Here is a 15,574-nt window from a genome sequence, read left to right as displayed (position 1 = left end):
CCAGCTGACTCCTAGTCCTGCATTAGCCTACTGACCAAAGGTGGAAAACATACAGAGGACATTTAATCCTTGTTGCTGATCCTTTATTGATACAGTCTTCTATTTCCAGTGAAAGCATGTATCTTGGTCACGAAAGCTTCTTTTGCAGTAAGCCATTGTTAATGAAGAGACATAACTGGTCAAAGTACTGCTATTAAGTCACTATGAGTGTACACACACACACACACACACACACACACACACACACACACACACACACTCCTGACGACAGCTCATGTTTCCACTCTGGTAACCTCAGGCCATATCCTAAGCTTCTGCCCTGGGCCCCACAATCTGTTGTATGTCACTTAGTTTTGGGCCCTATAGGGAAAATAATTCTTTGATGTTGTCAAACTTTGTTCTTTGTGTCTCTATTTTCTTTCTTCACAGAAACAAAATTGAGTCATCGAGTGCTTCCGAGGTATTTAAACCAAACATTTGGTAAGCTAACTTTTTTTTTCCATCTGAATGGAAACCATTTTAATGTACTCATGGAAACACACAGTGTCAGATGACTGGTGGGAGACACAACCTCCCAAGGGGAAACTAAGGAGGAAATGATAGGACTTGGGAAGCAGAAACTAGAAGGGCTAAGAAGGGTGATGTCAGCCCAATGTATTACTGTTTACTGAGAAAATTTCTTAACAGCAAACAATTGTGATGTTATATAATAGATTGTTCATGGATGTGTTGTTAATAGCAAATAAAAGTGTTTTTTCCTATAAAAAAAAAGAAAGTTGGTTCGTATCTTTCATTTTTAAAATTCTCAGGCAGTTCCAGATTGACTTTTCCATGTCCTAACACCACAGTGCGCAGCACTAGAGTTTTGCTTTCTAGAGCCTCAGGGCAACCCAAAGCAAAGGCAGTACCTCACCGAGACCCTTTGAAGCATTCCATCCATACCCAGTGTTGAGACTGTTGTTTCATAACCCATGTGTTCTGGAAGCAGCATTGTCCATCTATGTAGGGTATCTTCATTTTTTTTTTAAAACTTCCTTTCAAAGTAGTGAGTTTCCATCGAGTTTTCATACAGCCTTCGTGTAAGTTAACCCACCTCCCCATGACCTTTCCTCCCCTAGCATGTCAATTATTTTTTGGTTCAACCAATTTATAAGTTGTAGGTAAATTTAATGAAAAGTAAGTCTGTGATTTAAGTGGTGTTTGATTGTGTAAAATTTTAATTCTTTAGCCCTGGCAAAAAAGAGGAGAGAACACTAGCCAACAATGAAAGCAACATTGGAAGGTCAGTTACCTATATATATACAAAGAGACACAGGTGTTAGGCATAGAGTGGTTTGTGTATTATTTCTAAAGCATTGGGATGCCAGTGTCTGTTTATCGCATTCCTTCTTGTTTTGGACCTAGTTGAATAAACGAGAAGCGTATCAGGGAAAATTTTAGTGACTAGTGACCCAAACTCATAGAAAACTGTCAAATTGTCTGTGTGTGAGACAAGACTAGAAGTGGCATTAACTTGCTGTGGCTTCAGGAATAAAGCTTTCCAACTGGATAACCTAAGCAACAGCAATTTATTCACAAGTCTGATACACAATGCCTTCAAGGCCAGCTCTTTTGGAGGACTGTGAAGAAAAAGTAGTTTATGCCTCTTTTGCCTGATGCTGGTGTGGGAAATCTTTGGCATTCCTTGGCATATGGATTCATCCTCTATGTCTCTGCCTCAATTTGTACACACTTCCCATGTGTGTCTTATTTCCAGATGTTCATCTCTGTAAGAATACTACTCATATTGGAATAAGACTGAACTAATGAGTGTGATCTCATCTCATAACTGCTTATGCTTGCAATGACTGTTTCTAAATAATAACAGTGATTAGGACATTAACAATTTAATATTGGGGACAACATTCAAAATGAGGAGAAATGCATCTTGGGATTAAGGCAGTGGTAATAATCAAACATGGGGCTGTGGAGCTCAAACATGAAAGATGGAACCCATGGATACTAAACTTGTTCCTAACCCTTAAAAGCTCTCCAACTGTGTTGGACTGATACCTCCAATGCAAACTTGCCATTATTTTGGAGTGAGCTACTTACTAAACCCTGTTCAATGGGCAGAAGAGACACACGTAATCTTTGAAAATGAGCAGATGAGGAGGAGAATTCAGAATCAGGAATCAAGTGAGGTCATGGTGATGAGTATCTACAAACTGAAGTTGAGTTTGAAGTAACATCACCACAAAAGACAAGTTGGTACTGAGGTAACAATTAAATCTATGAATATTACTATTTTCATAGGCCTAAGATATTCTTTTTTTGTCACTATTATTTTGCTTTTGAGACAGTCTTACTCTGTAACCATAGCTAGCCTGAATTCACTATGTAGGCTGTCCTTGGACTCTTGGAATCCTCCTGCCTCACCACCTTATTGCTGAGATTATAGGCTTGAGCTATCATACCTGTCAAGACAGCCATTAACATATAAAGCCCAATCCGTATTCAAAATGGCATGCCAAGTTCAAATAATGATCTACATATGGGTAGTCAAAGATCAACCAGCTAATGTTTAGAGTAATTATAGTTATTTTGACCATAAAAAGTGTTTTGTGTGTGACATTGTACTTTTATAATCCCTTAGTTTGTATCCAGCAGTAACATTATCAGATTATCGGGAGCCATTCAGTGGCACGTAAGTTAAAAAAAGAAACCAAAAATATATACATATATACATAAATATGTGAATATGTATATGCATCTACACATTTATATAAAGATGAATATATACATATAACAAGTCTTTCTTTGTCCCAAATAATGTGTAGTTGGGTATTCCTTTGGGCCACCAGCTTGCTCCCAAATAATGACAGGGAACAGGGAACTTTATTATTAATTATGAAAGCTTGGCTTTAGGTTAGGTTTGTTTTTTTTTTCCTTTTTTCCTGGGCATATTAAATACATTTAATGATCTATAAAGTAACAATACTTTTTAAAAAGATTTTTTAATTTAAATTAGAAAGGTTAGGCTTGTTTTTATCTAATTCTTGTAAGTTAAATTAACCCATTTCTATTAGTCTACTTTCTTCTGTCACATGTCACTCATCCTGCTCCTTCTGAGTGTCCTCTCCGTGTCTCCATGGCATCTCCTACACACCTCCATTCATCTCCTCTTCTTCTCCCTCCCCAGAAATCCCACCTATATCTCTTGCCTAGCTGTTGACCACTCAGCTCTTTATTAAACCAATCACAGCAATGTATCTTAAACAGTGTACAAATATCCCACAGCACATATACAGAAACACTGAACAATAAGAGACAAAAGAAGCCAACATTAAATGACAGTTGAACACCTAGCCCTAAATGGGCCATGTGTTTTCTCACTCTTTAAAACTAAGGAACACTGGAGAAGAGTGGGTGGAAAGAACGTAAGAGCTGGATGACAGGTACATGTGCTGGGAAACCCTACCTTTACAGCACAACATGGCTGTCACAATCATGAAATCACAGCAGCTGCCATTGCCTGCACTGAGTCTGCGTGAGACTGGGCCTGACAGCGTTCATTCGTGGGAGGAGGAGGGGCTGTGAGGCCCTGCTCTCCTCTCCCCAGGAACCACTGGCTGCTGATGACTGTTAGCAAAGGGGCAATTGTTGTCTCCAGTGGTGTAGCCACAGGGTAGTTACCCATACTCCAGTGGCTAGTTCCTTACCCTGTGCCCACATGGGTGGCCATGGTTAAGCTCGGTATGTTAAAGAAGTAAAACAGAAAGACATGATAGCAGTAAGGGGACTGTTTAGAGGACTGGGAGGGGTGGAAAAGGGATAAAAGGTGATAAGGGATGAGAACGAACAGAGTTCATTATATGCATACATGCCTCAGTCAAAGGATCAATGATCAGAGTGCATTATATACATACATGCCTCAGTCAAAGGATAAATGATCAGAGTGCATTATATACATACATGCCTCAGCCTCAGTCAAAGGATAAATGATCAGAGTGCATTATATGCATACATGCCTCAGTCAAAGGATCAATGATCAGAGTGCATTATATATATACATGCCTCAGCCTCAGTCAAAGGATCAATGATCAGAGTGTATTATATACATACATGCCTCAGTCAAAGGATAAATGATCAGAGTGTATTATATACATACATGCCTCAGTCAAAGGATCAATGATCAGAGTGCATTATATGCATACATGCCTTAGTCCAAAGATAAATGATCAGAAAGTATTATATACATACATGCCTTAGTCAAAGGATAAACTTGATTTAAAAAAGAAAAAAAAGTTAAGGTCTATATAAAGATCCACCCTCAGGTTGTACCCATGGCAAAAACCAAGTACTTAGGTGCTGTGTCTGTCTGAATGTCTCTCAGTGAGATGCTATTGGGGTGTCAGTATTTCTCACCCTTAATAACCAATGCATTGGAAATAATCAGATTCACTAAGTGTTGAGATTACTCTCAGAGCATAGAGACAGACTGGTGCACTGAGAGTGGCTAGGAGGCTTAGCAGAAAAAGACCTGCCATGGAACCTCCATGTATCCCTCACCCTTTGAGTCCTCCGGCCAGGTGAGGCTGGCGCTCCACATGAGTACTCACTGTTAAATAGATGGAGCCACTGCCTCCCAGCTGCAGCTACTTCATCCTATCTCATGGGGAGGACAGAACCACCAGGGGTGAAAGTGAGAGGGTAGAAGACAGAGTTATGACTCGGGGATTTAGGTGTGGTATGAAAGGTATATACCTATAAACTGTAGCTGAGTTAGAAATAAATGCACCAAAAGATTGTCACACTTTGGAGTTAATAGTTAATCTGGATGCATTGCATTTCTTATTTTTGAGGTTATATTTTAATTACATTTCTCCCTTCCTTTCCCTCCTCAAAACCGTTCCACATACCCCGTTTCTCTCCTTCAAATCTGTGGTTTCTTCTGTCATTAATTACTATTGTGTGCAAGTATGTGTATGTATATTATATGCATGTATCTTCCTAAGTAGAACCTGCTCAGTTGGTAGAATGTTACTTGTATGTTTTGGCACTGGACAACCAGTTGGTGTGCTTTTCCCTGGAGAAGAACACCTCTCCCAGTTCCAGCTTTCCTTAGTTGCCTACAAGATGCAAATTAATGATTTTCATATGAATATTTTTAAATCAGCTGCCATGCAATAAGTATAATAAATGTAGTTATTTGATCCCCCTAAAGTGATTATATTTAAACATGTATTTTTTACTAACTGAATACTTTTCAATAATTTAGAATATACACGTGTGATTCAACATCAAAAAGCCTTTATGGAGCAGTGAGTGGTAGGTGAGTGAACTGAATTAAAAACACCCAAAAAGTACAGTTATATATACACACACATGTAAATATGTACATATGTATGTTTCCACACAGATCTACAAACTTCTATTAGCCTGCACGCATGCACACACACACCTGAAAAATACACACAAACCCCATAAAAACCATGGGAAGAGATTGAGATTTGACAAAACTGTCTCAAGAATATTCTTGACATCAGAAAACCTTTTAAACTGTATCTAAATAGTCTCTTTTCATGACTTGTAGTTGACTGCATTTATTTTAAACCAGATTGAGGAAGAGAGGATCCTTCCTTCAGCCAGTTTGTCACTTTAAGTAGCGGCCAATCCCTTAGGAAGCATTCAGAGTTCCTGTAAGAGACCAGACTAGTGTGAGCCAGGGATGGAGAGAATCTGATTAGGAGAAAAAAGAAAGCAAGAGCAAAGAGGGAGATGCAGGACTTTTAGGAGAAGAGATGCAGGAGATGGAGACCTGAAGCATCTTCACCCTCCAGAGCCCTGGCACCATATGGACCAGTTCTACAGTTCCCATCGCTCTACAGTAAGCCCCTGTCAGAGCAGCAGATGCTTGACAATCTCTAATGCAAGAAAACAGCATGACTGATGAAAGTGACGATGTGATAAAGGCTCTGAGAATCACAAGCAAGAAGGGGGTTCCCTTATAACCCGCAGGTAATGTCTGAGATAAGTACAGCGAAGAAAGGCTATTACACTGTAAGAGAGAAGCCCCTCTTTGGACTCTTTTCCATTCTTATAGATTTGAGGTATTCAATGCTGGCGTATAAAGCCTTGTGTTCACTTTAAAAAATCTCCTGTTTAAATTCATGGCATACACATGAATATTTTAATATTGTTCATTAAGTTACAGAACCATTGTTACTAAATAAATACAATTGCAGAATGATAGGTAAAAATTTTAATGTAAACTGAAGCTTAGATTCACAATTCATGTGTGATCATGTATTTTCTTATTCCTTTAACCCAGATTCAGATACTTTGTTGTCAATGACATTTGGTGGCATCACCAATTTCATAACACGAGTTAGAAAATGTAAATGAAGACATAAATGCATCAGAATGCTCACACTTCTACAGTATGCTTGTACACACGCAAACCCAAGCATTAAAATTGGTGGTGGAGGGAGATTGGAATCTGGGAGCTGCACTCCAAGAAGCACCCATGGCAGAAGAGAGTGTCTCTGAGCTGTTACTAAACATTCTTCCTGGTGTGTTTGTAGGGAGCAGTGCTTTTCATTTAGTTTAAGTTGAATAAAGAGAATCACTCTCGGGAGGATGAGTCATCCTGTCAGTGTATTGTCCTTCTGTGTTTGTAGCAGTTAAATGCTTCAGATACTCAGACCTTTTATGTATGGGACATTGGGTGAAGCCTAGAGAGACTCTAATTGGAGTCAGGAAGAAAGAACACCAGGAAGGAGCAGAGGGACCTCTGGCTAGTAAGATCACAGCTAGTAAGTAGTACTGGAAGAAAAACCCTGAAAACAGAAAGCTAAACACCAGACAAAAATCTTACTGAACTTTTTTTTTTACCAGACAAGATATGTCTATTTCAAATATATAGAATTAATTTTGGTGGAAAAGTGATCTGCATGTTTCAGAATAACCGATTGTATTAGTAAAGGCAATTGGAAGAGTGTGAAGTCCAGGGAGTCACACCATGTTCACCCGGTGTGTCTTTAAATCCTGTATCACTTCTCTACATGAGTTAGAACATGGTGAGAAGCTATGAATGAGCTGTGTGCCAAAAGACACATGGGTAGATACAGAACCCTAAATTTATGCATGGAGGTATACTTATTCACAAATTCACAGAGAAGGACAGATTTGGACACCAAGTCCTTCTGAAAGACCCCCAGTGAGAATCTTCCCAGCAGGAGACCCTCGCCCAAAAATGGAGACAGAGCCACTGGATGCAACAGCAAGAGGGTTCTTTATTGCTCACAGAGGCGCCTGCGGATGCTGCAGCACTTCGGGAGGCTGAGCATACCGGGCTGGATTTTAGTACAGCTTATATGGGGTTTGGGGAGGTAGAAGTGGGCTTTATTTGCATATGAAGTCCTGTGGACCTTGCAAGAGCTGCTCTCAATCAGGTCCGGCAGGCTTGATATGCAAATGAGGTAGAAGGCGAGAGTACAGCCGATAGGGTACTCGTCTTGGTGATGTCACAGCTTTTGAATTTCACGCTCTTAAGAAGGGCACGGTTTACATTTGAAATTCGCGCTCTTAGGAAGGGCGCGGTTACAGGAGTGCGGTGGGGGTCTTTCATTCCCCCATTTCTTTTTATCCTTAAGTAAAATCCTTTACTTAACTGTTGTGAGGGATCTCTGTCTCCTGTTGCTTCAGAACCTGATATTGATGAGTTAGGACTAAGGTCTGGATGACTGACAGCCTTTCCTTGATAAACTGCACCAGCCTGTTAAGGATACAGGGACCAAATGTTAGAATAATTACCAGTATAACTAGAGGTCCCATAAGAGTAGAAAGTAAGGTAACATACCAGGGTGATCTGTTATACCATCCTTCAAACCAGCCTTGTTGTGAACTAAATTCTCTTTTTCCCAGGGCCAGCCTCTCTCTTAATTTAGCCATAGTCTCTCTCACTACCCCTGTCTGATCTGCATAAAAGCAACATTCTTCTTTAAGGGCCACACATAATCCACCCTCCTTTAAAAAGAGTAAATCTAATCCCCTCTATTTTGTAAAACAACTTCAGATAAAGAGGTCAGGGATTTTTCAAGGGCAGTGATTGACTTTTCAACTGCTTTTAGGTATGAATGCGTGGCGTCATGCAAGGCTTGGAATCTCCCTGTCTGTATCATGGCATGAGTTCCAGTGCCCATCCCTGCCGCGATGCCCCTGACTCCTAGGAGGATCTCGAGAGTCATGGTTACTGGCTCCCTCCTCTGCCTTCTAGGGGTGTCTTCGAAGAACTCATAAACGGTCTCTGAACTATGATAGGTGATCCTGGGCCACAGCTGGATCAACACACAGAACTCTGAGGTTTGGTTCCACACTTGGGCCGATATACAGGGGGTGACACCTGTGTTACAGGCCCAGTACGTACCATTTGGGGCGGCCAGATAGTAGTTCCCTGCTGACAGAGTCTGGACGGTCCGATTGCAGAGTGGCTGGTGCAACCTAGGAACCTGACCTAAACATGTCCCTTGCCCAGAAACGTCGGGCAAAGTTAGCTTGTGGTGAGGCAGTACCAAACACGATTCCGGGGCTCTGGTATAATTAGAGAAATTTCCTGAAACAGCAATTCCCTCATAGTAGGGGGACCTATGCTGAGGCATAGCCAACAGTCTCTAGCTCGATCGGGGTCTGAGGAGTTAAGGGCCTGGTGGGCTCCTTTTACTAAGTTAATAAGTCTATCCCCTGTCCCCAGGAAGTCTTCCTGGGACTGGGCATCCTGGGACTGGTCAGGGGGTGAGGTTGGTGTGGTTATTTCAACTCTAACTGAGTTACCCACTGGCAGGGGGGTTGGTATGAAACTGGAGGAGGATGCCGGCCTCTGCTCCGCCAGGACTTGGTTGGGACCGATTGGTTGGGAGGCCTGTTGTACTCTAAGTTGTATTTTAAAGTTAACCCCCTGATCTTCCCCTTCTATGTACCAGCGGAGCCCCCAAGTATATCCCCTGATCCATTCTGGAGCCTTTTTACCACTCGGTGTAAAGGTGATGTTAAGGGGAAGGTAGACTCCTCTAGAAAAGTTGGAACAATATCTCTTTTCCCCAGCCCTTTAATATGGTGACCTTGTCCCAGGAAGATGAGGGGTTCCAGTATGTACCGCCAGTGGTCTCACAACCCCAGGCGGCGCAAAAGTAAGAGTCATAGCTTCCGCATTTACGAGACATGTGGAAGTCCCTCCCATCCTTTGGGCACACGTAAAAGTCTTGGTGACCCAGTTTACACCTTTTCTCGATGGTGGCACATCCTATTGGGGTCCGGACTCTCCGGACACCATAGCCATGCACGCTTCTATTGCCAGGGTTTGATCTTAGTTTTTCTGGCAATGTGTCTGCCTCATAATCTGGTATATCCCAATAGTCTGACCCTACCACCAGTTGGCAGAAGTCCGGAGTGAGTGAGGGCCACCAGGTTCCCACAGCATGGTTCCCTGACTGAGACCACAAGACATTTCCTGCTGGGGAGACTATCTGCCAGGTTAATTGCTTTAGGGTATGGGGGCTGGTCAACAGGATGGGGTAGTCAAAAGGGTAGCAAGACAACTAATTGGAATAAGTCTTATCTTTAGGGGGTTTTAAGAGCGTTGGAGTCTCCATGCCTGGGCAGGAGACGTGGAAGCGTCTGGGTGGGCAGCCTTCACGTGGGATGCATGGATCCAGGCGGCGATACCGTCAACTTTCAGTGCTGTAGGCATTGTCAGGAGTACCGTATACGGTCCCTTCCAGCGAGGCTCGAGGTTTTTGGTTTGGTGTCTCTGGACCCAGACTGAGTCTCCGATTTGGAACTGGTGAGGCACTGTTTGCGTATCAGTGGCATCCCGGTATGCGGCTGCTAAGGGCTTCCAAACTTCTTTCTGCATGATCTGCAGGGCCTGCAGGTGTGCTTGTAGAGAGGGGGAATTAGCATAGTCCGAAATATCAGAATCAAAGAAAGTGATGGCTGGGGGTGGAGCCCCATATAGAATTTCAAAAGCTGTAAGGCCATGAGAGCCTGGGGTGTTCCTGGCTCGATACAGAGCCAGGAGTAGGAGTTGCACCCAATCCTTTGAGCCAGTTGCTAGCGTTAATTTAGATAAGACCTCCTTAATTGTTCTATTCATACGTTCTACCTGACCTGAGCTCTGGGGTCTATATGCACAGTGTAATTTCCAATCAATTCCCAGTATCTTGGCCACCTGCTGACTCATCTGGGAGACAAAGGCCGACCCATTGTCTGATCCTATTACCTGAGGCACCCCATATCGGGGAAAGATTTCTTCTAATAGTTTCTTGGTGACCACCTTTGCAGTCTCATGTTTGGTGGGGTAGGCCTCTACCCACCCAGAGAAGGTATCTATAAAAACTAAGAGATATTTGTAGCCATACATGCCAGGCTTAATTTCAGTAAAGTCCTGTATGTCCTGGAGACAGAGCCACTGGATGCAACAGCAAGAGGGTTCTTTATTGCTCACAGAGGCGCCTGCGGATGCTGCAGCACTTCGGGAGGCTGAGCATACCGGGCTGGATTTTAGTACAGCTTATATGGGGTTAGGGGAGGTAGAAGTGGGCTTTATTTGCATATGAAGTCCTGTGGACCTTGCAAGAGCTGCTCTCAATCAGGTCCGGCAGGCTTGATATGCAAATGAGGTAGAAGGCGAGAGTACAGCCGATAGGGTACTCGTCTTGGTGATGTCACAGCTTTTGAATTTTGTGCTCTTAGAAAGGGCACGGTTACAGGAGTGCGGCGGGGGTCTTTCACTTCCTATCACCCCTTAATTTGGCTGCAAGTCTGAGCAATCAGAAACTAAACCCTAGGGAAATTTTTAGTATGCTTATGTATGGCAGTCTGCTGGGTTAGATGTAAGGAAAAGAAGGCAAGGACAAATGGCAGAAGCCAGGGGCCAGGACAGGAAACAGTCTTCAGCAAAAATGACTGGACCTCAGATGTGTCCCACCAGAGCACTGCCATTATATATGGCTGGCACCCAAATCCCAGTCCATCACCACACTGGATGGAACTTCCATAGGTCCATAGTTTCATTTTCATCTCATATTTACACAACAAATGAAACCAAGGAGGACTTAAAACTGGTAGGAAGAATAAATGTCTATAAACTGTAGCTGAATTAGAAATAAATTCCATCAAAAAACCCGTTATATGTTGGAGTTAAGATACTGGTTACTTAAATATAAGTGAGTTACACAAGAAATTCATTATTACTATATATAGATAGCCTATTTTCTAATATAAAAATGTCAATTTGAAGTAGTGATATATATGAATACTTAAAACTGAATCAGTTCATGACCCAGAACTCATAGAATTAATGTAGTCATTTGATTCCAGAAGTTTTTATATTTATACCTGGTATATGGCTATACTTTTAAATACTTTAGATTACACATGAATGAATTATAAAAGTCAAGTTACAAGTTAATTTAAGACAGCTCACCCACACACCTGTATGTAAACATGCACATGAGGACACATGCTTCCATGAATATGTACAAACATGATACATAAAAAGTATAGAACTGTGAAAAGAAGGGAAAGTTTAGTTTTGCAAAATCTACTCTGCATAATATTCCTGAGAATTCATAGTATTTTGGGCACTGTATGAGTCTGCATCTGTGGATAACTTTGTCTTCTTGGTCAAATTGACTGAAAGGAGTCTAGATTATAATTAGGATACTTCTCCTTCTCTTCCTCCTCCTCTTCTTTTGGTTTTTTGAGACAGGGTCTCTCTTTGTAACTCTGGCTGTCCTGGAACTCACTCTGTAGACTGGTCTGGTCTCAAACTCAGAGATCCACCTGCCTCTGCATTCTGAGTGCTGGGATTAAAGGCATGTACCACCACCACCCAGGTAGGATATTTCTTTTTATAGAGACACTTTTAAAAGGTTTATTTGTTTATATTCTGTATATGAGTACTCTATCTGCAGGTCAGAAGAGGGTATCAGATCCCAGTATAGATGGTTGTGAGCCACCATGTATTTGTTGGGAATTGAACTCAGGACCTCTGGAAGAGCAGCCAGTGCTCTTAACCACTGAACCATCTCTCCAGCCCTGGTCAGAGTACTTCTTTAGGTCTAGATGTGAGGGAGGTTCAGAGTCCAACCAATTTATATGTTGTGAGAGGGAATCGTAGCTAATATGAATTTAAAAGAATCTGTGAATTTATATAGTTTTTCATTGTAGTTTGATATTTTAAGTGGAGCGAGAGAAAAGAAAACCCTCTTTATAACAAGAAGACATTAGCAGTCTAGGTCTCAGTGTGAAAAAATGGAGCTAATAAAAGTTTAATATGTCCATTGCTCTCCAGATCTCTGCCACTAATTTTAATACTCATACTCCAAACCTCAGGCTATCACTGCACTGGGAGGAAACAGTGTCTTAGGTCTGTAGCCACCTGCTCACATCTCATGGTCAGATAATTCAGCAAAGGTGGGTCACAATAAGGAGGTAATGGAGGGGCTTGGGCAGTAGGACGTCAAAAGAGATTGAAGATCTGATGCCTACAAAATCAAGTGGAGTTTCAAATAAATCTCACACAAAAAGCTAAGAGTAGCTAATGCCATGTCAGGTTTAACAGGAAAAACAAAATTGTATTTCAATCTTGAGTTGCTAATTTTTATTTTTTCTACTCTTTATAACCATGTAAGACATCATTTCTATGGGAAATATCATGTCATATTCCAAATAAGGTATCACATCTTGACTTATTATGTCTGTTTTTGTCCTTAGCACATCCCTGTATGCACTGAATTCCTCGAGTGACTTAATGAGAGAAATGTAAGATATGAATGATAAGTATATATATATGTGTGTGTGTACATATGTACACACAGAGACTGATATTTGTGTTATTCATAGTCAAATACATCTATATTATTACAAGTACCCTTTTCAACTATTTCAATGTCTTCTTATAAATATTCTTTTTTTTGAATCATGTAGAAAAAGAGAACAAATCAAAAAGATGGTCTTGTGTGATGTTTGTCACCTTTAGTTACTATGTAAAAAGTTCTACATGTAATAGATAGAAGGGATCCCCAGTACAGCTAGGGGGACACAACAATGGGCTGGGAGAAGAGGCCCCAGCGGGATATTAGAACAGTCTAGAAGATCCTAGATCTTTCCCTCACCTCCAGAGCTCTGCCACCAGTGGTTATAATGTTCCAAGTGTGTGATTTCCTCAGACGGAAGCTTTGCCTCAGAACTTGCTTAGCATGTGTCTCATTCCTGCATATAGTCTGACTATGGGTCTCTGTACTTGTTCCCATCTACTGCATAAGGAAACTTTTCTGTTGATAATTGAGCAAGGCACTGACCTATGGACATAGCAGCATATCATTAGCAGTCATTTTATTGCTTTGTTCTTTTGTAGAACAGTTATATTTGGTTTTCCTTTAGGTCCCAAAGCCATCTTGTTCTTGGTCACCCAAGCAGTTTTGGGTGTGTGTTCCATCTTATGTTACAGGCATTACGTCAAATCAGATGTTGGTTGGTTACTTCCACAAGCTTTGTGCCACCATTGCCCTAACATATCTTATAGGCAGGACACCACTGTAGCTCAAAGTGTTTGCATCTGGGTTGGTGTTTACATTTATCCTTTGGAGCTTAAAGAATACCTTCTTGCACCAAAGATGCTAGCATGTAGGGGTCAAGGTTCTAGGTAGGCACCAACTTGACTTCTCCATGTTCAGTGAGTTGTGTAGGTGTTGTCTTCAGCAATGGGGCCAGTTTGTGGTTTGTAGGAAGAATACATGGAAGTTTTCAAATAACACTGCCATGTGGGTAAATATTAGTCAGTTCATAGTGCTTAGAATAATTTAAGTGAATTTGAGCTGGAAAATTATATCTGTGACATCTAATTATATGTATTTTTAAAAAAATCTTCTAGCCTTTCCCGGAATAAGTCTGTGTCACTACATGGTGATGGAACTGACAGTAAACTGTAAGATATATACTAATATTTTAACAAAATGCATTAGTAATGAATAATGGAATAAAGATGGATATAAACACATGCCATTTGTATCTTCACATATACTCAACAACAGATGCACCCATATATATATATACACACACTCAGAAGCGGAGAAAGATGTAAGATTTGGAGGCTGCTAGGTAGGAGTGGTCTCTCTAGCATGTAAATGGACCTTCCTATCATTTTGGACCAATTCAAATAAAAGAGGTACATCTCATAAAGCAATGCTTTTTCCTCCTGGCAGTGTGTTTAACACTCTTAACCACCAGCTGGAACTGTTAGGGAAATTTCCAAGTTTCTGGGTATTAGACTTTATTACCCTGAGTAAGAAAGCAGAGACTCCTGTTTGAAGTGCTGGGATAGCCGGGAACAGGAAGCAGATGAGCCTGGAAAGAACACAAGCAATGAACCCTTGATGCCTTTGTCAGTCTTCAGAGCTCAGCTACCAGGTGAAGCTGGTGCTCACAAACAAAAAGCATCATATACGGAAGAACTTTGACTCACACCTGTGAGATGCTCTCTGGCACAGTAACAACAACTGGTGGGAATAAGAGGATAAAGGAGACGCTTGGGAAACCAGATGTCAGGTGGGATAAAGGATGGAGGAGACATTTGGGAAACCAGATGTCAGGTGGGATAAGCCAGATAAGATTCTATGCACTGAACAGGATTTGAAGTAAATTCTACTATAACGTTCACACATTGGTTCAGGGTCAGTAGTAAAAACGTTAATTACTTTTCTTTTGTTTGTTTTCTTTACTGTATTTTTTTAGATGCCTTCCTATATAGCCCAGGATGAATTTGAACTTGTGATCCTCATGCCTCAGGTTCCCAAAAACTGGAACTGTAGCAGATATGCCACAACATCCAGCTACTTCTCTCTTTAAACAAGACTAAAGTATTTATTAAAATATGAAACATCATTTAAGGGAATGTGATGTACTAGGTTATAAACAGTTGGTTTACACCACGTTTTGTTTTGTTACATTGCTAGGACCTTTGCACATGTTAGGCAGGTGCATTTCCCATGGAACTACAGCATCTGACCTATATATGAAAAATCTTAAGTTCAAAAGTTTATAGATGGAAAGACAATTATAATCATTAGATTGTAATTAACCTGAACTTATTTGAGTTTTTTTTAAAATCCTTTAGCACAAATTCAAGCGGATTGAAAACAGCGTGCTCAACTGTGTCCACCAGTATACTGTAAGATATAAATAAATTAATATCCTTTTCTGTGCACTTCTCCTCTCTGTGTATACCAGTCCTTCCAGAATAACATGTAGCGTTTGATAATGGGGTGTGTACTGTCAGGACCATGCAAGGGAACACAGCTCTGTCATGGTGACCAAAGGGGGGCCCCTCAATATTATTCATCATTTTCACTCTTAGTTACTAGCAGCCAAAACCCACAGAAAATATTAGAATGTCTGTGTGTGATGGAATAGTGGAGTAGGCCAAGAGTAGAGAAATACCCATTTTGAAGTAAAAAGGAGGTCACAGTGGGCAGGAAACAGAGACACTCTCAGACGATATAAAAGAAACTAATAAACCACAGCTATATCC

The 15,574-nt window shown here is 41.1% G+C and overlaps 1 protein-coding gene across 8 annotated transcripts in view; it reads left to right on the top strand.

Moving 5' to 3' along the window:
* LOC101839447 (phosphatidylinositol 3,4,5-trisphosphate 3-phosphatase TPTE2-like) overlaps window positions 1–15,574 on the top strand; it is a 67,502-nt gene that overhangs the window by 7,226 nt on the left and 44,702 nt on the right. For 7 of the 8 annotated variants that reach the window (XR_005872341.1, XR_005872340.1, XR_005872342.1 and 4 more), the window contains 7 exons: window positions 430–480; window positions 1,229–1,282; window positions 2,636–2,686; window positions 5,261–5,314; window positions 12,760–12,807; window positions 13,919–13,972; window positions 15,161–15,214. Coding sequence is in view for 5 of the 8 variants with exons in the window: in XM_040733522.1 (XP_040589456.1) it covers window positions 430–480; window positions 1,229–1,282; window positions 2,636–2,686; window positions 5,261–5,314; window positions 12,760–12,807; window positions 13,919–13,972; window positions 15,161–15,214 (366 nt within the window). In the remaining 3 variants the exon portion in view is untranslated. The remainder of the gene's footprint in view (window positions 1–429; window positions 481–1,228; window positions 1,283–2,635; window positions 2,687–5,260; window positions 5,315–12,759; window positions 12,808–13,918; window positions 13,973–15,160; window positions 15,215–15,574) is intronic. The other variant, XM_040733520.1, reaches the window with a different exon arrangement.

Source organism: Mesocricetus auratus, unplaced genomic scaffold, assembly GCF_017639785.1.
Source record: "Mesocricetus auratus isolate SY011 unplaced genomic scaffold, BCM_Maur_2.0 Super-Scaffold_100031, whole genome shotgun sequence".
Classification (NCBI taxonomy): Eukaryota; Metazoa; Chordata; class Mammalia; order Rodentia; family Cricetidae; genus Mesocricetus; species Mesocricetus auratus.
Note: the sequence above shows the minus strand (reverse complement) of the source record. Positions and strands in the feature narration are given on the sequence as shown.